The sequence below is a fragment of the Temnothorax americanus genome, unplaced genomic scaffold (assembly GCF_048541705.1).
Source record: "Temnothorax americanus isolate GAGA-0224 unplaced genomic scaffold, ASM4854170v1 Scaffold8, whole genome shotgun sequence".
Lineage (NCBI taxonomy): Eukaryota > Metazoa > Arthropoda > Insecta > Hymenoptera > Formicidae > Temnothorax > Temnothorax americanus.
This window is the reverse complement of record NW_027509802.1, coordinates 5006357-5028524: the sequence shown is the minus strand read 5'-3', so window position 1 is coordinate 5028524 and position 22168 is coordinate 5006357. Positions and strand designations below refer to the sequence as shown.

General features: G+C 36.7%; 1 protein-coding gene and 1 long non-coding RNA gene across 7 annotated transcripts in view; one reads left to right on the top strand and one right to left on the bottom strand.

Annotated features, from left to right (window-relative positions):
• The window catches only part of LOC143907298 (uncharacterized), a 192712-nt gene that overhangs the window by 12089 nt on the left and 158455 nt on the right, over window positions 1–22168 (top strand). The window lies entirely within an intron of this gene.
• LOC143907290 (serine/threonine-protein kinase SIK3) overlaps window positions 1–22168 on the bottom strand; it is a 199086-nt gene that overhangs the window by 23963 nt on the left and 152955 nt on the right. For all 6 annotated transcript variants that reach the window (XM_077423968.1, XM_077423966.1, XM_077423967.1 and 3 more), the window contains one exon: window positions 11593–11814. In XM_077423968.1, the coding sequence (XP_077280094.1) occupies window positions 11593–11814 (222 nt within the window). The remainder of the gene's footprint in view (window positions 1–11592; window positions 11815–22168) is intronic.

The following is a 22168-nucleotide window of genomic DNA, read 5'->3' as shown; positions in this document are numbered from 1 at the left end:
GTGGAGAATCGTCCACCCACAATTGCGATCGCTAAAGATTACGTATATGTTTATCGGTTTACTTATGCCGTTTTAAGGAATAGGAAGTAATTTTATACAAGAACATGGAACATATTTTACAATAAAGCCGATTCGGCTCTGTAAAAAATCATATATATTTCTGTCATATTTATATGACAAAGAAGTCATTTTTTTCATTTAATTATGTTTGAAATTCGATAAAATAGTATTCTCGTGCGATCGCGAACAATAGAAAAATCAGTCTCCGCGGTCTTGGCTTATTTAAGTAGTAGATCTCGGCGGCTTGCCCCACCATCGAGTCCGATCGCCGAGCGTCGGAGCGCTCGATGGTGGGGCGAGACTCGATGGTAGGGCGAGCGCGCAGCGGTTCTCGGCTCGCGCCCGGACTCCGTGCCCGAACGTCCGGGCCCTAGTAATAAATTGGCTAACTTACACATTATCAGCATCATTGGTCATTAAAACCATTACATTGGCGACGAGGATTAAAGGCAATTAAAAGCAACAAGCGTGTAAGTATTTTTCCAAAAGAAGTTAGTCACAAAGTCGTCTTCGAGAAAAAGGTTATGGCGGACCAAGGCAAAGACAAGGGCAAGCCGCAATTACAAGCGACTCAAAAGTGGGTCGAACAGCAGTTAGTTTTGGACCAAAGACGTAAAGAACAAAAGCAATTTAAGGCTAAGTTGCAACAAGAACACGTACAATTATTAGAATGGCAGAAGCAACTGCAACAGCAACAGCAAAATTTAATGCAACAGCAAGCACAGCAGATACAGCCCATCGCGCCTACAGAAAAAACTATTCAGAGCAAGTACCAAACATTAATTTCTATTCAACAATAGGGGCGCTATCCGAATTCCATATCGGAAAAGACTGGGATCTATATCAAGAGCGTCTGGGACAATATTTTATAGCGAATCAAGTTTCGCAAGAACGTAAAGTAGCGGTATTAATTACATTAATTGGACAAAAGGCATATAAAATTCTTAAAGATCTCTGTGATCCAATACTACCGAAAGCCAAATCTTATGAAGAGTTAAGCGACATTTTGAAGAAGCAGTTTGCACCAAAAGTATCAGTCTTCAAGGAAAGAATCGAGTTTTACGAGTTAAGGCAGTCAGAGAAGGAATCAGTTAACGAGTGGTTCGCTCGAATTAAAAGTAAGACCAGCAATTGCAAATTCGGCGCCCAGTTGGACTGCAATATTAAGGATCGATTCGTCACGGAACTAAGAAAAGAACCTATTTTAGACAGGGTATGCGAAGAAAAGCATATAGTCACCCTGCATGCTGTCCTGGAAGTGGCAAGGAAGAAAGAGGCTGCTTTGGCATCTTCGTCGAAAGCTGTTGTAGAGGTTCACAACGTCAAGTTCGGAAGACGCAAAGAGACTCAACCGAAGGGACCGAAGCAGGAGAAGAAGAAGGAAGATAAGGCAGTTAGTAAATACCAGGACAAGGATGAACTAAAATGCGTACACTGTGGAGGCACAAGACATGTATTTGCGAAGTGCAAGTATAAAAGCTTTAGGTGTAACATTTGTAAAAAAAGAAGGTCATTTAACTAAAATTTGCAAAAGTAATAAGAATACAGTCAGTAGTACAAATTATTTAGAATTAAAGGAAAAAGATCCTGTTGAGATAGTTGATATGTATAAATTTAGCAATGTACGTGCGGGTAAAGAGCCTTTAGTGGTCAAAGTAGAAATAGAGGGTCAATCCATAAAAATGGAACTTGATACGGGCGCAGGAAGGTCAATAATGCCCAAGAAAATTTTTCAAGAAAAATTTAGTCATTGCAAGTTAGAAAGTACAAAGGTTAGACTAAAAATGTATAACGGAAGTATTTTAATTCCAGAAGGGCAAATATTAGCGGAAGTTAAATGTAAAGAGACCACGGTTAAGATTTATTTAATAGTAGTTAATACGGGAAATAGAATTCTAATGGGTCGAGATTTAATGAAACTTTTAAAAATTAATATTGCACCTTTGCATTCAATTATAGAAGAGAATAATTTGGAAGCCCTATTGCAAAAATATAAGAATTTATTTAATGATGAGTTGGGTAAATATAAATATGAAAAGATAAATTTTAAAATAGCCGAGGGAGTAAATCCTATTTTTGTCAAACCAAGACCGATACCTTTAGCATTTAAAGAAAAAATAAGCAAGCAATTAGATGATTTAGAGAAAAAAGGAATAATTAAATTAACGGACAATGCAAAGTGGGGTACACCCTTAGTGCCAGTCATTAAGAAAGATGGTAACATAAGAATTTGCGCTAATTATAAAATAACAATTAATAAGTTTTTAGATGATGTTAAACATCCGTTTCCAAAGATCGAAGAAATATTTGCAGCTTTAAGAGGTGGAAAGTTGTATACTAAACTTGATCTGACGGCGGCATATATAATCAATTAGAAGTCACAGATGAGACTAGTAAACTTTTACCCTGGAGTACTCATAAAGGTATTTATTTAGTAAAAAAAAAGTACCTTTCGGACCTATGCCAGCAGCTGCAGTTTTTCAAAAGACTTTAGAAAAAGTTTTGCAAGATATTGAAAATGCTATTAATTTCTTTGACGATAAAGTAGTAACGGGTAAAACCGTAGAAGATCATTTACGAAATCTGGAAAAAGTTTTTAAATGTTTTTATGAGGCAGGTTTTAAAGTAAATCTTAAAAAGTCAGTATTTTTTCAGCCAGAAATTAGATATTTAGGACACATTATCGATAAGGATGATCTTCATAAAGATCCAGAAAAAGTAGAAGCTATGGTTGAGACTCCTAGACCTAAGAATATTACGGAAGTTAAAGCATTTGTAGGAATGGTCAATTATAATGGAAAATTTGCACCTAATCTGTCACATATATTATCTCCATTGTATGAGTTACAGCGCAATCAAACATTTAGATGGACATCTTAATGCGAAAAACATTTAAGCATATGAAATGCGAGTTATCTTCCAAAAGGAATCTTGTTCATTTCAATAAGAATTGGAAATTGAAACTGGTTTGTGACGCATCTAAGGTAGGCATCGGAGCAGTTCTATTTCATGTCTTACTTGATGGCACGGAAAAGCCTATTTCATTCGCATCTAGAGTCCTTCACGAGGCAGAAAAGAAGTATTCGGTAATTCATAGAGAAACATTAGCTATTTATTGGGCAGTATGTAAGTTCTACCAATATTTAATGGATAACGAGTTCATTTTATGTTTGGACCACAAACCTTTAATAGCTTTATTCGGTGAGCATAAAGGTATTCCGCAAATGGCGACAGGAAGACTACAAAAGTGGGCTTTATTTTTAAGTGGATTTCAATATAAATTTGAACATATTAAAGGCACTAATAATGGAGGAGTAGACGGTTTATCTAGATTACCGAGACCGGGTATAGTTGAACAAGCTGAAGTAAAAGATTATTTCCATTTTGTTACCGCGGAACGTACTCCTGTAGATGCTGCACAGATCAGAAAAGAAATTAGAAAAAATAAGATATTAAGTAAGGTTTACCTGTATAGTAGAGATGGATGGCCGAACGCGGTTAGTGAGGAAATAAAGGCTTATGCGAGTAAAGCAGACAAAATTAGTATACAAAATAATATTCTTATGTGGGGATACAGAGTATTAATTCTATTAAAGTTCAGGAAAGCTCTCTTAGAAGAAATACACGAGCTCATTTAGGAATAGCCAAAATAAAGGCTGTAGCGAGTAGCGAGGCAATATTTTTGGTGGCCTCAGATTGATAGTGATATAGAAATTTGGGTCAAAGAGTGTGAAGCTTGCAGAGCCACGACTAGAGATCCAAGAAAGTCACCTGCTCTGTGAAGTTAGCACCTCATCTTTCAAAAAACCATTTTTTTTCAAGTTTTGAATGCACCCCGAAGAGTTATATTAATTTTAGAAATAGTTCTGGCAAATAAAGCTAAAAAAACCGTTGATGAATCTTGAGGGTGCTAACTTCACAAAATGAAATCACTAAATCAGCAATAACATTAAAAGTATTAAAAATATTTAATTTTGCCATTAGGATTTCTTTTAGAACTCTTGAGGTGCTATCCAGAACTCTCAACAGAAATCCCAGAACTTATAAAAATTTTTTTTTTACTTTACTTAAAAATCGAATATATCGAGAACTTTTTATATATCGGTCGTAGCGCTTCGAGCTTTAATAGTTTTTAGTAGAACTCGTGAGGTGCTACCCAGAACTCATAAAATTGCCCGGTTTACTAAACAAAAATTTTATTCTTCGGAACTTAGAAATTTTTCGACCCGACATGTGAAAAATCGCGAAAACTTTTTATATATCAATCGTAGCGCTTCGAGCATTAATAGTTTTTGGTAGAACTCGTGAGGTGCTACCCAGAACTTAGATAAAAACGCAGCATATATTATTCAAGTCCTCGCCGGAATCCGACCACTGCTGCTTCTTTGACTTTGATTTTCGCCCAAAGCCTCCATGATATGGCTTGGTGACGACTTCAGCCCGGACAGACTTTAAGTTTGATCGCTCATGAAATATTAGAAATCAACAAAAATAAAAAAAAATTTACTGGATTCGTGTTCAGCATGGATTACTCTTCAGAATCACTTATCACGAGATTCGGAGAAAAAATAATATTTAAAATATTTAAAATTTTCGACGCAAAAAATATTTTACTTTTGACCTTCGAAAACACGTTTCCCTTAATGAAAATCACAACATGGCATATAATCTCACTAAACTCCGTTGGTTACATGGGCACCATAAGTAGTGTTTACAATATTAATGGCGAGTTCACCCAACATACAGATTTCGAGATAATTGTAGTGACGACTCCGCCCCGGTCTCCCCTACTTTGAAATGTTTAACTAAAAATCTCAATTCTTTATTGTATATTCTTGTAGCTTATCTCAAAAGTAATAGTCAAGATGAGTCAGACCGAGGTGGCCAATCTTCTTCTCCCTCATTTTTTTTCTTTTCATCCTATAAGGAGCCCCTTCCTATGAGGGTCCAATGGGAGCTTCCGATGACCCAATCGCCCTCCCCCTACCCTCGCACCAGCCCTCACTCACTGGCTCGACATTCCGAAAAGGTATAAAAGTAACGCAAGGGTATTCAGTATTCTTTCTCGCGCATAACGCGCATTATCACGCGGGTAGAATGATAGAGTTCCGAGCGCTCTCTGCTTCTGCCGAGGACTTTTATCTTTTTAATTCGCAAATTAATAAATTAAAAATTAAAAAGTGTGCAAGTTAGAAACTTGCACCTTGCTTCCTCATAATTACGGATTGTTAGCATTGTTTCTATTCAAAGCTTAGCTTCTTTTTAAAGTAGAGCAACATAATTATTAAGGCTCATGGTCCCTGAGCCAAGAACTCTGCGTTGACGGTGGCGCCGTACCGTCGCGGCAGAAATAAGAACTCTCTCCTCTCACTCTCTCCAATGGAGAATTCTGTCTTGTGACATGTTGACAACCTCATTTTAAGTTGCGGTATATTTCTTTATTATTCGCTCTGTACTTGTGCTCTAACGTTTAACGTATTCGTGAAACTCGTGAAATTGACCGGATGGTAAGATTTGCAAGAAATATATATGCGGAAGGAACATTCACCACTCCTTTCGATAGTCGGAAAACGGCTTGTTTTCCGTATGTTTAAGCTTCGTTTTATGGCTGTTTGTTTATTGTCGAGGGAAAAAGATAGTATCCGGTCAATTTTTGAAGTGTGCTGAAACGATCTGTCGTGATTTTTTATTGAAATGTCTTTTTATTTCGGAAAATACCGCAACTTAAAATTAGGTGTTTTCCTCGCCTCGATAGTAAGAATCCAATATGGCCGCGGTGACTACCCAGGAGCCTTAACATAAAATAGTATGGCTTCCTCGTAGAAGAAACTTTATGAGCGAAATAAAATGATACGGAAGCAATGTGCAAGTTTCTGATCCACTAAATTTTTTCTTCGATGTTTTTTGAAAGTATGCAAATTTAAAATTTAAAAAAACGCATGCATGCACGCACGCACGCACGCACGCACTCGCACACGCACGCGCACGCACACGCACGCACGCACACACTTACTCAAATACTTTTAGTTGCACAATAGGCCTGGGCCCGTATTCCGTTCCTGCCTACCGACAATTGTCGGTTCGATAAGTGTCATTGCGCAGGTTTTTCACATCGTGTAAATTGTCGGTAAGCAGATTTTAGCGGAACAGAATACGGCCCCTGGTGATGTTGTTGCTGTTATACTATAGTTATTATTAAGGGAAACGGCTTATGGAGGCCAAAAAGTTGATTTTGGGGATCATGCTTATGATGATTTTTTATCAGCATCACATAAATCATCTATTTCCAAAGTTTCAGTCAATTTCACCGAAATCCACTACCCCACAATAGTATTGAAATAACACCTTATTTTGACTTTTGAACGATGACAACATCTAAACGGTTGATTTTTATGAATATTGCCTTTGTGACTTTTGTGATCAGTATCACATAAACTAGTTAAATCCAAAGTTTCAGCTTATTTCACCGAAACCCAAAATACGTATGATTATGGCGGGGTCCTTTCATCTGCTTACCATTTTATAGATGTGACAATCATGCTTTTGCTCATCTTGATACTTCAGATATACATATAGACACTTTCTGTTTCACTGCCTGTATCGCTGGTGCGCACACTTAATAGCGTTTTTCACTGGCAGAACTGGTGCGCACTCAGTGCACATTAAAGCCGTTGTACAACTGATTTAAAGTCTCTAATATTTAAAGTAAAATGCAAATATTTTGACTGATAAAATACTCAGTACATATTTTACCAAATAAATGCAATAAAGAATATTGAGGATTTCATGATTTAACCCGATTATATTAAACATACACTTTACGTTGGTTTGTGTACGACGGCTTTAATGTGCACTGAGTGCGCACCGACTCTGCCAGTGAAAAACGCTATTAGTGTGAAGCCCCTTACACAATGCGATAGCGATAGCGATAGCGACAAAATTGCTGACAAAGGTACAGCACTAATACATGGCTTCCGATAGGTTGAAAATTTTCGCCTGTATCGCTGTTGCTATCGCTATCACTATCGCCTCGCATTGTGTTTGGGGCTTGAGACATTGTCATGTCTCTTGTATTAGGACTGGTGATTTGCTTCGAAGGTTTCGATATTCGAAGCTTCAAAGCTTCGAAGTTTTGAAAATATATTCGTGTGAATGGTGAATTCATTTAGAAAACGTTAAAAATATTCTAAATAAAAAAAATTAATTAATATACATGCTTCAAAAATATGTAATTATTCCTAAAGTACAATTTTGAAGTATTATAACTTAGAGCTCGAAAAAAGAAACGGATACCCAGATACTCGGGTACAATAGTTAGTTCCCGTCACCTCCCTGTTAAGCGCAGAGGTGGACACCCGGTGGGGTTTTAGTCGGTAAAAGTCCGACATAAAAAAAAAAGATACTCGGGTTCCCGTCCGTTCGCCCGTGTATACGGATCTGGACCAGTTCCGCGGGTATCCGGATAATTCGAGTAGAAGAGACCGAGGCGAAGTCGGCTCTGGGGCGGAGTCGTTTTTGCAATTATATCGAAATCTGTATGTTGTGTGAACCGTGAACTCTATGGTGCCCACGTAACCAACGGAGTTTAGTGAGGGTTACGTGCCATGTTGTGATTCTTATGTGACACCCACATCCTAATTTTGTGGCACTTCGATCCTTGCCCGAGGCGACCGAAATTCGGAATTAAACGATCGTACTTAGTAATATTTAACGATGAGAGACCACGGTGTTACGCGCAAACGCGATAAGTATTTCTAGGTTATATGACTGACTGACAGCATGCTGTCCGCGCAAACGCACTGAGCGACAAGCGCGCACGGCGCACGTATGCGTATATGCTGTCTCTTTTCAGTGTAGCAACACTGTCATGGAAGAGACCCGGGGGGACGCTCGACATGTTCTCAAATGCCATCTATCGAGGAAAAAAGCAACCGTACGGCGACGACGACGTATCTTAAATGTAAATTTTACCATTTCAGACTTTGCATCGTAATATCTCCGCTCCTACTAAAAAACAATGAATAAAGTGTATTCTATTTTTTTTATGATCAAAATTATGTATCTTTATTTAAGGTGGCTCTAAGGTAAACTAAAAGACTAGCCATATAAATAAAACTTTGGGAGGTTGTTCTTTAACATATAATAAACCATCTCTTAAAATTTGAGACCCTGTTGCCATGTAAATTATTGCAAACGAGCAATATAAAAAATCACTTTTTAACATAGCTCTTATGGGAGGTTATTGAATTTTTACTGGAAATGATATGATATCTTTTAAGAAAAACTAGAGATGTTAATAAAAAACTGAACACTGAAAGATGAAATCACAAGCTTTCCAGTGGTATATGAAAGGTTGTGTGTTGCCATGGATTTTTAAGAAATATTTGATCGAGAAAGTGATGATGCATGTGCGTGTCACGGAAGTAAAATGTCATGGACACGCTAAGAGGTTATATACGCCAGCGGGGAGACGGCGAGTCGGCTGCTAGATCTACACTATCTACACAGTACTTGCGCACTGACGCGAAAGAATCAAGACAACATTAATCAATCGACCTTTTATAGTTATTATAAATTTATAAACTACTTATAAAAATCAATGGGAACATTATCAATATTAATAATTTTTATTTAGATAAGATGTTTAGGAAAAATCATAATGTATTTTATCAAGTTTTATGTGAGTTGTATTATTGACTAACGATATCACTTTAGAGCCACCTTAAAATCCAGTCCTGGAATAAAGACACGACTCTACCCCGGGAATTTTGACTTTTCGATTTTTGCATCTTTGTCGTTTTTACTTTATACCGGTTGAACAAAGCGACGTAGACCAAAAATGCCTATATAAATTTTGTAGCCAAGGGTTTACTTCTTACAATGGTATACTATATTTCACTAAAATGATTTATTTTGTTGTTAAAAATCGACACCGAAAAAAAGGGCCGACTTCGCCCCGGTCTCCCCTACCCGTACGATGCGGGGACCCGTGTTAATATTATACGGATCCCCGCTATACCCGCGTGAATACGGGTATCGACGCGGGTATAACAGCGTATGCTACAGATATCTGTATATTACACGGAGACGCGTATACTTGCTCGGTATTCGACGATATATTGATCTGTCGAACGCCGAGCCAAAATAATATCTGCTCGTAACTGTAAAACTGAGAGGCGCAGTGTGGTCTATTGGAAAAGCGCCAGACTCATAACCCCGAGGTATCGGGTTCGAGTCCACCTGAACACGGAAATTTTTTCCACCAGTATATTTCAGACTGCGCCCCGCCGCACGTGGGGCTCGTGCAAAAAAACGGTGCCATCGTAGGCAATAAATTAAGACCTCCAAAAGCTTAAAACTAAAGTTACCTAAAGACACTATGATTTTGGAAAAGTGCTAGGGTGACAGACCTGATAAACCTGGTACTAGGCTAAGGGCTGGCCCCAAAACACCTAGCCAAAAAAGAGCGGAAGGTACAATAGATCTTAGAATCTAGGTGCCATCGGGGCCTCAAGTAGAACCCCCCGCTTACTACTACTACTAACTGTAAAACTGGGAAGCCTGCCTGTCTGGCTCACCTGCTTAAAAAAGTAAGTAGGAGAAGAGACTCAAGAGGGACTCAGAGCTGTTACGAAAGATTAATATATCTCCGAATACCGAGCAAGTCAAATCTCGCACGGACGTCTCAGACCCACATATATACTAGACATAATCTTTTTTGTAAGTAATAATTCTGCTAATTTTATTCAAAGTTCATTAAAGGTAAAATCTATACTATTATATAAAACCCGACGGTTTGTCTGTCTGTCCGCGAACTACTCATTCGTTAGTGGACCGAATTTTTATCAAGGGTACATGAAATAGGGGTAGAATTTCCCGGGGAGTGCCATGATGTGTACAGTTTTTCGTTACCGATTTTCTGGAAACCGATTTTTTAAATTTTTTAAATTTTTTTGGAAATAATCGACCGAATCTCAAAGAATTATATATGAAACAAGGGTAGAATTTTCCGGTGGGTGCTATAAAGTGTATAATTTTTCGTTACCGATCTTTTTGGAAACCGGTACGAAAATTTTTTCAATTTTTCAGGAATTAATTGACCAAATCTTAAAGAATTGTATATAAAGTAAGGGTAGAATTTTACGGGGAGCGCCATGATGTGTATAGTTTTTGTTACCGATCTTTTTGGAAACCGGTTTTTTTTCATGTTTCCAATTTTTCGGGAAATAATTGATTGAATCTCAAAGAATTAATTGTATATGAAGTATTTTGTTACCGATCTTTTTGGAAACCGGTTCCGAATGACCGAATCTCAAAAAATTGTACATAAAGTAGGGGTTGAATTTTCCGGGAAATGCTATAAAGTATATAATTTTTCGTTACCGATTTTTTTGGAAACCGGTATCAAAAATTTGACAAATTTTTCGGGAAATAATCAAATTTTAAAGAATTGTATATAAAACAGGGGTAAAACTTCCCGAGAAGTGCTATAAACTGTATATTTTTTCATTACCGATATTTTTGGGAATCGGTATCTTTTTAGAAATCGGCTTAATTAAAAGTAATATTTTTCAATTTAGAGCATTTTAGAGAGAGAGAGAGAGAGAGAGAGAGAGGGAGGGAGGGAGGGAGGGAGGGAGGGAGGGAGGGGGAGGGAGGGAGAGAGGGAGAGAGAGAGAGAGAGAGAGAGAGAGAGAGAGAGAGAGAGAGAGAGAGAGAGAGAGAGAGAGAGAGAGAGAGAGAGAGAGAGAGAGAGAGAGAGAGAGAGAGAGAGAGAGAGAGAGAGAGAGAGAGAGAGAGAGAGAGAGAGAGAGATTATTTGCGTGTTTTATTACATATGTTTTCCGGGGCGAAGCCCGGGTAACCAGCTAGTATTAAATAAACGATGTTTATGAAAAGACTATAAAATCGTCAACTACAATGTAAACAGATGTTTTGTGAATTTTTTCAGATTTTTTAAAATACTTTAAGGTAGGGAAAATAGTGTTGAACATGACAGACCCACGTATGCACTAAGAAGGTACCGAAAGAACGGACGGTTAATATAAGCATTCTTTCATACATTTTTGAAGCATGTAAAAATATATGTTTTATTACTCTGCATATACGCGTCTCCGTATAATATACAGATATCTATAGCATATGCTGTTATACCCGCGTCGATACGGGTACCCGCATCGTACGGGTACCCAAATTAATTTGCTTCGAAGGATTCGATATTCAAAGCTTCGAAGTTGTCAAAAATAACAGCCCTAGTCTTGTATAGCATAAGATATTTTTATAATAATGAATTATTAATATTATGCCAATTATATAATTGCGTACATTTTAATAGAGAAATATAAATCTTTTCAACATATTAAATTAATTGCTTGTTGTCAAACACCAAACTTACTTGTTATAAAAATAAACTGATAACTATCAGTTAACATTATTGAACAATTAATAAGCCAAAAATTCGCAATAAAAAAAATAATGATATAAGGCACGTTGTATATTAAATTAACAAAATATTCTATAAAAAATAAATACCTTGCGTAATTGCTGCTACACCTCTTTCGTGTACAGGAGAACCCGGAATACTCGCAGGGCTATGTGAAGGTGATGCTAATCTCTGTAACTGTTGATATTCTTGTTGAAGTGCTTGAATGCCTGGCCCAGGAGCACCTGATCCTTCCGATGCTCGACGAACAGGTGAGTATCTTTCAGTAGCAACATGGCTGCTTGGTTCCTTATACGAATCCCTATTACTTACTGAAATTAATGTAAATATTAGAAATACTTTTATATCACACGTGCGTGTAAAGTGGCCCATTACGCGCGCGCCATCTGTGCGACAAATAGCCAATTCCACACACGAGTCGAAACAGTGCGGTAATGTTTACATTATGTTTACATTACCGCACTGTTTCGACTCGTGTGTGAAATCGGCCATCCGTCGCACAAATGGCGCGCGCGCAATGGGCCACTTTCCACGCACTTTGTAATATAAAATAGGGTGTGTAACAAGTGCGGGAAATTAAAAATTGGACACGAGTGCGGGTGATCGCACTCGCTCACAAATAACTATTCTCAATATAATGGCTGCGTTCGGGGAACGCGCTATGGTGCAGGCACGCGGGTGCGTGCGTGCGTGTTCGTGTGCGTGTGCGTGTGCGTGTGTGTGTGTGCGCGTGCGCGTGTGCGTGTGCGTGCGTGCGTGTGTGTGTGTGTGTGTGTGTGTGTGTGTGTGTGTATGTGTGTGTGTGTGTGTGTGTGTGTGTGTGTGTGTGTGTGTGTGTGTGTGTGTGTGTGTGTGTGTGTGTGTGTGTGTGTGTGTGTGTGTGTGTGTGTGTGTGTGTGTGTGTGTGTGTGTGTGTGCGCGCGCGCGTGTTTGCGTGTGTGTGCGTGTGTGTGCGCACGTGTGCGCGAACGTATGCATAAATTAAAAATTATCTATCTAATTAGCATAAAAAAAATTAATGATAAATTTATTTAAAGAAAGGTATAGGCTCTCTAGATTAACATGCATATATGTACACGCACCGGCATAATTGTCGTGGCGGCTAGGTATGTGGGTGCTTATATACATAATCTTACCGCCAAGGGCCACACCATTTCTGCCGGTGCATGTATTGCGTGATGCAAAGAAATATGTGTATGTGTCCGCATACAATTTTAATAAAAATTAGCTACCGCTCGTATTTAATAACAAAATATTGATTACAAATAATGACGAAATTTGTTAACATTAACCAAATTATTTCGTCATAATCACTAAACCCTTTAGTTGAAGCTATTTCACCAAGCCTTGGTTATTATAACTAAAACCTTTTTTCAGTGTAGATTATAGCGCTGAAAGCGTCGAGACGAATCCAGCCTTTGTATCCTGCAGGTGACTTGATATTTATTTTTTATCTTTCTGTATGTAGGGTTGTGTGGGGTGATGTGCAACGTTTCCGATTCCTGGTCTGCATGTCGACATTTGACAGAACCGCATACTGCCATCTATTTGTGTCAATAGTACCTTGTTTTAGATAAATAACTCGCGAGATGGCACGCACCCTGGTTTGCTGTACGAAAAGCGAGTTAAATTTCTCGAGCTCAATGTAATTTTCGCTTTTCACATTCATAGTGATTTCGTGAATTGGTTTTAGTCATCTGATAGGTAAATATTTTTATATTGTTAGTTTTTCAAGTACTTTTGATAATCCAAAGCAATTTTGTGATTTTCTTACGTTGTGTTGGTGTCACGCCAGTCCGCGCAAAATAGCGTGTTTGGGGTTATGTGCAACATTTTTTTTAGGGTGATGTGCAACACTCATTTTTCGCTAGTTTATCGCTATTTTACAATTGAACATGTGTATATGAAGTGTTTTAATGCATTTTTCAATGTGTTTAGTCATTATGCCACGAAAGTATAAAAATAAGGGTATCGCTGTTCCGGTCAATTGCGAGCTAATTTGGGCAGCAATAAAATTGCTGAAAGGCGATCATCCGGTTGCGTTTTTCCTTTCATTATATTAATTTTTAAGCAATAAATAAATAAGAAATCAAATAAAAAATGATTTTTTTTGTCCATTTGTCAGAGGTCGATTACAACACAGTGAAATTTTTTGTTCGCCAGATTTCGATTATAATTTGTATTTAAGAAGCCGAAGTTTAACATTTAAGTCGATTGATGTCGATATTCATGCATTTTTTACCTTAATTTTACCTGTGTTGCACATCACTCCAAGAAAATTTGAAAATGCTAAAACAGACGTTTTTTTGAAAACTCGAAAAATTTTTAGAAAAAATTTAAAATTTTGAAAATCTAATCACGCAGAATTGTAGTATTTTCCTTCCTCTACATTATACAGCCATGATATATTCAAGAATTTGATTTTTGGATATGTTTTCCGAGCAACGAGTGAACGTGTGGCACATCACCCCACACAACCCTATTATTTCTATCGAAATTATTTCGATGGTGTAAAGAGATGTTTTCAATCCTCTTCCAACAAATTCTGATATTCCTCTTTCCAGATGTCAAGAGAACAGAACCTTATATATATATATATACATATATATATATTATATATATATTTTATTACCGTATTATATTTCTCTTTTAATGTAATTAAATTATTAATTTTTTCTGTATTTTATCCATAGTTGGTTTTTTAGTACTTTATAGTATTCATCTTACTTTGTTTTTTTTTTCGCTATAATTTTGTTTGTAAGTTTACTATGACTTTTTATTCTCTCGTGTGTTTAGTGAAATCGTTATTGGATAATAATCTAAACCATATGTCTTTAATCTACTGATATTCCGCAAAATATCAGGTATGTACAAAAAACCAAATCAATATTGAATGGTCATTATCTTGATTCTCCTAACTATGTCATTATGTCATTGTGTTGAGATATATCATATTTGCCTTTTATGCTGCTTCCAATAAATTTTCTCCGTTGATGCCCGTGTCATAGCAGTTTCACGCCGTATTATATACCGTTAGAACCCGAATTCTATCAATACCCGATTTAATTAATCAAAACTAGTTTTATCAAAGGCCCATCATCAATACTAGTAAAAAAAAAGATAAATACGTTTATTGACTCCCCTCAGGGTTGCTAGGAGTTTTGTAGGGACGTTCCCAACCCTTTATTCAATTCTCATCCAATACTATCCTTCTCCTCTCATTTAACCCTTTGGACCAATGGCTTAACGTCTTTTTCCGAAAGACGGAGCCCAGTTTGCTCCGCACAAGAGCTTATCTTGCACGTAGGGCGCAGCTTTCGGAAAAAACTTTCCATGTTTACATGGCTCTAGTGAACTCAAACCTAGTTCCTCAGATTACGAGTCTGGCGCTCTACCACTAGACCACACTGCCGCCCCTCGTCAATACTAGTATTAACTGATCAATTCTAGAAATAACAATGAACTGTCAGTGAAAACTAAATCTGACTAAAAAGTCGATTTGTTAAAATATGTTAACAGTTTTGCTTCCTCATAGAGGAAGCTTTGTTTTCGTAAATTTTGTATATGAACCTTTGATTGCGTGTATAGTTGGGTCTAATCAATCAAATTTAAAAGAATTATATATGAAATAAGGGTAGAAAAAAACAAAAAAAAGATTGTTTTTTGAATTTTTGATACTAATATGTTCAGAGTATTCTAAAACGTCAAAAAATTGCGTTTAAAAAATGTCCGTGTGTGTGTGTGTGTGTGTGTGTGTGTGTGTGTGTGTGTGTGTGTGTGTGTGTGTGTGTGTGTTTGCGTGTGCGTGATCGTGTGCGCATGCGTGTGCGTGTGCGTGTGCATGTACGGATTTTGATGTCCGTAGTTGCTCTAACTTCCGCAAATTTTGAGATATTACAGAAATGGCTGTGGCTGCTCTAACTTCCGCAAATTTTGAAATATCAGGTTATTTCTAATTCTTTTTTACCCTTATTTCATATATAATTTTTTAAGATTTGATTCATTAGATCTAGCTTTATACGCGATCAAAGATCTAAATGCGAAGTCCATATATGAACCATGTAGCTTAAACTCTCAAAGTCAATATCGATTTGACATTGCGTCCATTGTAAAACCCCACTTGTGCTACTAAGCTGACCCTTTTTAATTTATAAAAAGGTTAAATTTAAAATGAAAAAAAGTGTGCAAATTAGAAACTTGCACATTACTTCCTCATCATCACAGATCGCTACCATTGCTCCTATTTTATTTCGCTCATAAAGCTTTCTCTATGAGGAAGCTAAACTAATAAATACGAATAATTATGCATCAAATAAAATACAAGCTTCCTCATAGAGAAAGCTTTATAAGCTAAATAAAATAGAAGCAATGGTAGCGATCTGTGATGATGAAGAAGTGCAAGTTTCTAATTTGCACACTATTTTACTAGGCAAAACTAGTTCTGAGTTGAGCCAGTTAAAAGTGGTAATTATTCAAAATAGGGTTCCGAAAGGGTCTTTTGATATTTTTTGTGTCACTATTAAGGGAAGTAATTTGCTGACATATGTGTATAGACAGTACACATGTAGGCGGAGCAGAGGTTCCGCATAAAAAAACTAATCTAACTCCAAGCCTATCTCAACCAAATTTTAATTTCAAGTTTTTAGAAATAGGCTTGGAGTAAGATTATTTTTTTTGCTAAATATTTCCTTTTACACAGTTAGCCCCAAATGACTTTTGACCTTGATGTTGATCTTGACCTCCAAGAGCATTGACTTTTTCCGTCGCTCGTTGTTTATTAAAAAGTTATTAACAAAACAATTTGCTTATAAAACAAACGAAAGAATGTTGTGTGGCTCAACTATTATTGCTTTAACAAAGCGGATGGAAAAGTGTATGCGAGATGCAATGGGTTTCGTCTCCCTGCGGGGGGCTCCACTACCGTTAAACTAGACACATAGTATACCTTGCAAAGTACATGTGTGAACTTTTTACGTGTGGAAAGTTGTAAACCTATGGCACCTCATTTCGTGTGGAAAATGTATGCGTGAAAGCAGTAGGTTCCGCCTCCCCGCGGGGGGCACCACCTCCGAAAAAACTAACCTAACCCAACCCGATTGTTGTGTGGGTGGAAGAGTATATGTGTGATCATACACGTGTGATCCACCCACACAACAATCGGGTTGGATTAGGTTAGTTTTTTGGAGGTGGAACCCCCCACAGGAGGGCGGAACTGCATCCACGCATACACTTTTCCACACCCGTTTTGTTAAAAAACAGAAGTTCATTATTACTTTTCCCTAGTTACAACTAGTTTTACCTAAAAATAAGTTTTAACGGTGAGTACGTGTGCTCCGTTAAAACTGATTGTAACTCGTCAGAACGAGTATTAACTAAAAATTTTTTAGGAAATACCGGTATTGTCAAATACATTTGATTATTTCTAGAATTAACCAGTTAATACTAGTATTGACGAAAGGCTTTTGATAAAACTAGTTTTATACATTAAAATCTCTATAAAATTTCATTATTCATTTTGTCAAGATCAAAAATACTTTTTTATATTCTCGCGTCCATATTTCTGAACGGTCTTCTATAAATAGCGATCAGATTAAATTAGAGTTTTAAATCATTAATTCTTATATCAATAGCACATCCTTCTTATGAACTTATCCAGATATCTTTTATAATATCAAAATTAATCCCATTTTTAATATAGATTGCAATTTTTCCAGTAATTTCTTGACTGACTTTATAATATGTTTATATCCTGACATACGAAGCTTGTTTTCCTCTTGTACTTTAGTTTATCACAGAAATTTTGTAGGTTTAAATGTTCTTATTCGAGTTCTGTATTTTCCGTTATACTTTAAAAATTCCAGACTTTTAAAATACTCATTCCAAATATATATACATGGTGTCCCAAAATTCGCGAACCAAAATACCATAGCAAGAGAGTTCTTGACAAAATAAATTTAAAAAGTATTTGCCATTTTTCGTTCCGAGCAGTAGTTTTTGAGATAAAAAGATTTGAAACTGGCCAACTACAGATTACGATTAGACCGTCGTGAGACAGGTTAGTTTTACCCTACTGATGACCAGTCATTGCGATAGTAATCCTGCTCAGTACGAGAGGAACCGCAGGTTCGGACATTTGGTTCACGCACTCGGTCGAGCGGCCGGTGGTGCGAAGCTACCATCCGTGGGATTATGCCTGAACGCCTCTAAGGCCGTATCCTCTCTAGTCAAAGGTGGCAATGATATCTCTAGGAGTCTCGTGAGTCGAAAGGCTCAAAACAATGTGACACACTACTAGGCGGCCGGTCCCCCTTAAACGGGGAGACCCGGTCGTCGCACGAGCCCGGTTTGCCGTACGGCGCCTCTGCCCGTCGTCGGGATCTCACCGCTTACGACGGCACGGCGTCTAACGGTCGAACATGAGTTTCGCGAGTTCGATGTCGAGACTCGGAATCGTCTGTAGACGACTTAGGTACCTGGCGGGGTGTTGTACTCGGTAGAGCAGTTGCCACGCTGCGATCTGTTGAGACTCAGCCCTCGGCTTGTCTAATCTGTTATTGGCCAGTTTCAAACCATTTTATCTCAAAAATTACTGCTCGGAACGAAAAATGGCAAATACTTTCTAAATTTCTTTTTTCTTTTTTTTAACTTTCCTTCGTTTCCTTTCTTATTCTAATCTCATTGTTTCTTATTGTTTAAATTTTGTAATAAACCTCTAATATGTCTGTTTCCTTTAAACATTTGGCTTAAGAACCCTTGAAAGCTCTCATTACTCTCAATAAATTTCAATAGATTTTCTACTAGTTCTATTTAGGTTTTTAATGATCTTCTTCCCGCTTTACTTACAAAAAACCTTGCCTCCTTCTTTTGAAGTTCCAGGTTCATTATTCCATTTTCTCAAAGAACAAGTCTTCTACTACCTTTTGTAATTTTTTCCTCTCTTGCAATCGATCTATTATGTGTGAATTTACCTTGTATTTCATACCTAATCAAGATGTTTTTGCATGTTCTGTTTTGGTTTTGAGTCCATATTTGTTACAATTTCTTCATATTCTCTACTAGTCTTATCTTTTCTGTTCCTTTTCTTCTGTTTAAATTATGTTTTTAACCGTCAGGATAAACTCGGTATCTTGTCTATATCTGTTATCCGGAGTTAGTCGGTAATCTTGGCCAATTCTTTGGGTTGCTATATCTACCATATTCTTATACCGGCTGGTTTTCTCTTTGACTATGCAGAATGCTTGGTAATTTCTGCAGATGTTGTAAGCTATTTTGATTTTTACAACCTTTTTTACAAACAGGATTTCTTCTAAAAGTCGTTTTATATGATTTGTAATTTCTGCTAATCTCATATTTGTAATCTTCATATGCAAAGTCAAACTTCTGTTATTGCGATAGAACATTTTCAAATGTTCAAACTGGAAGTATTTGTAATATTGCTTTACATTTTTACAAGCTCTATATATGGCTTGATTTTAAATGCAACCAAGTCGTTAAGTATTCGTATACTCGATTTGAGTTTGTATCCTTGGTAATAATTAATATTACTCGTATACTCTTCTTCCATTACCTTTTGTTTAGCAATCCTTTTCCTTTTTATTTATTTTAAGGCTCTTAGATGGTCACCGCAGCCATATTGGATTCTTACTATCGAAGCGAGGAAAACACCCAATTTTGTTGTGCATGCCATTTTCAAATAAAAAGACATTTCAATAAAACATTACTATAGATCGTTTCAGAACACTTCCGAAATTGACCGAAAAATACCCTTTTCCCTCGACAATAAACAAACACCCATAAAACGAAGCCTAAATATACGGGAAAAACAGCCGTTTAACGACTATCGAAAAGAAATGAAAACGTTCTTTCCGCATGCAAATTTTACTTTTCGGTCAATTTTACGACTTTGACGAATACGTTAAACGTTAGAGCACAAGCACAGAGCGAATAATAAAGAAATAACATGCACAACAAAATAGGTTGTCAACATGTTACAAAGGACAGAATTCTCCATTGGAGAAAGTTCTGATTTCTGCCGCAACAGTACGTCGCCACCGTCAACGCAAAGTTCTCGGCTCAGGGACCAGGAGCCTTAATATGTCTCTTTTACCTGTTAATATGTCTATCAACTTATTAATTGTATAGTCCTATTGCATTATCACTTATCTGCAAGAGATACAATGTTACAAAAAGATAATCTTATCTTCTATGTATACTAATAAGGAAATACCCAAACTTTTCAATTTGGATGAATTTTTGTGGATATGTAGAGCAACTTAATATGAATAATTTATATGCTTCATATTGTGCTTATCGTCCTTTAAAATTATAATATTTTCAACCTCAAAAGAGAGCTTCCATTTTTTAGCATATCGTAACTCTTAAAGTACAAGTAATAGACAAACAATGTTTAAAATAAAAGTCCAATGATAAGTTAAGCTCTACAAAGTAACATAAACAAAATTTTTTTAAATTTTTATTTATGTTACATTGTAGACCTTAAGGGTTGACAAGAGTCACGGTAGAGACCTCTGTCGGGTTAGCTGCGAGTGGCTGCGAGTCCGTATTTTATTTATTATAAATTTTTAAGAGCAAAACTGCAAAATCGGGCTTTTTAGCGTACTACAGATGAGCTTACTGATTAAGAATATCCTAAATTGAATAAGATTTATTCGATATTTTAGCTAAAATATATGGGGGGGGGGAGAGAACACACGCGATCTGCCAACTCGGAAGGAATGGCAAAGACTTCTTGAACGTAGTACATTCCTAGCAAATCTGAAGAACTCGAAGTATTTTCGAAGTGTGCTGAAATGATCTGTAATGTTATTTTAACCAAATATCTTTTTATTTGGAAATACTACGCAAGAATTCTCAACGTATCAATTCTCGACACATTTCTCGTTTATTCTCCATTGGAGAGAGTGAGAAGAAATAGTTCTTATTTCTACCGCGACGGTACGTTGCCACCGTCCGCGTCACCGCGGAGTTCTCGGCTCAGGGACCAGGAGCCTTAATTTACCATTAAACTTTTATTCTAAACATTTTTCTTTATCTCTTGTAGTTTAAGATATACGCGAAAAAGTAAAAAAGCTCTTTTGAGTTTAAAAACCATACTTTTAGGGCGATAGAATACATAAATGAAGCATATCCGTTATTCATGTAATTGAGTATACTCTACATACTTACAAAGGTTGTTCCAACTCGAAGAGTTCGGCGTGCTGTAAGTGCCCTATAATTGTTTAAATCAAAATTACAATACTTCAAAATATAAAAAAAAACAATAACAATTCTCATTTAGTTCGAAATGCAAGAATATAATATATACGTCTTTATTTCAGCTATACGCCAAGAAAGGACTTGATTTACAATTCTTACTTAAAACACACATCCATCCACACATCATCCATCTTTCTCCTTTACATATCCGCCGCTATACATTGTTTTTTTACAACCGCTCTAAACCTGTTTCCATTACTGTCCCTACTCACGCTCCTTCCTAACTTATCTCTTCCTCTTTTTTTCTTTTCCTTTATCCTATCTTTTTTATAGCATTCTTCTCTCCTTTTCCATAATCTATTTAACACCTTTCCTTTTTCCCCATTCTAAATTTGTCATCGTATATATTCACTAATATTTCTTTGTTATTCCTACCTAGATTCTCAAACCACATACTTGTGATATTGCACTCGCTTATGTAATGCTCTAAGTTGTCCCTACCTATCTTGCATAATTTACACTTTGTATCGTCTTCATCCAGCCAATATTTATTTGTGATTGTAATAGGATGCTTATGAGAAGCAAACGCAGTTGTCTGTGCGTAGATGATCAGAATCATTGATTTATTCTAAATCCCTTTCAAATGAAATACAATCAAACGTTTTAGCTCATAGATCAAGCCATCTTCAGCGATATCAAACGACGAATAAAATTAAAATATTGCACAGTTCTCCATTCCAAAGTGGTAAGTTTCCTGCTTGAAGATTTCAAAAAACGAAATTGAAAAAGACTACTAGATCTATATCTGTAAAAATAGTTCCCTTATTACACCAAGTATTAATTAAAAATTCTATGGTAACTCATCAAGTAGTCTGGAGAACAAATGCATCAGAATAAGCCAAGCGAGGCGGGTATATAAATGCGGTGTGAACATCACAAAGAAAAATGTATAATCTGCACAAGAGATTCTGAGATCCCGACGGCACGACGCACGAAACGGTATTAACAGGAAGAGGTCTTAAGTCAAATTATACAACGTGTAGGTCAAATAAGTAAGAAATAAAACTAATAAATATTCGGTGTATAAACAATGAAAATTGTAAACGTGTAGGTCATGTCAAATTATAAAACGTGTCGGTCAAATAAGTAATACTAGAATTAAATCTCTGCTAAACAAATGCACTCGAAAACGGAATGAACCTCCACCAACAACGAAGAGAGACAACGTATATAGTTTACAGTACCATATATCTCTAATATATCCGAAAAATTAAAAAGAGCTGTTACAGATATTAACTTGTCGTTTCTTAGTCTGAATAAACTTGATAAGTTTATTAAAGTGCAGAAGGATATTCTCCCTACCCAATCAAATAAAAATGTGGTGTATAAAATTTCATGTAAAAATTGCGACGCGTCATATGTTGGTCAGACGATGAGGCAATTAAAAAC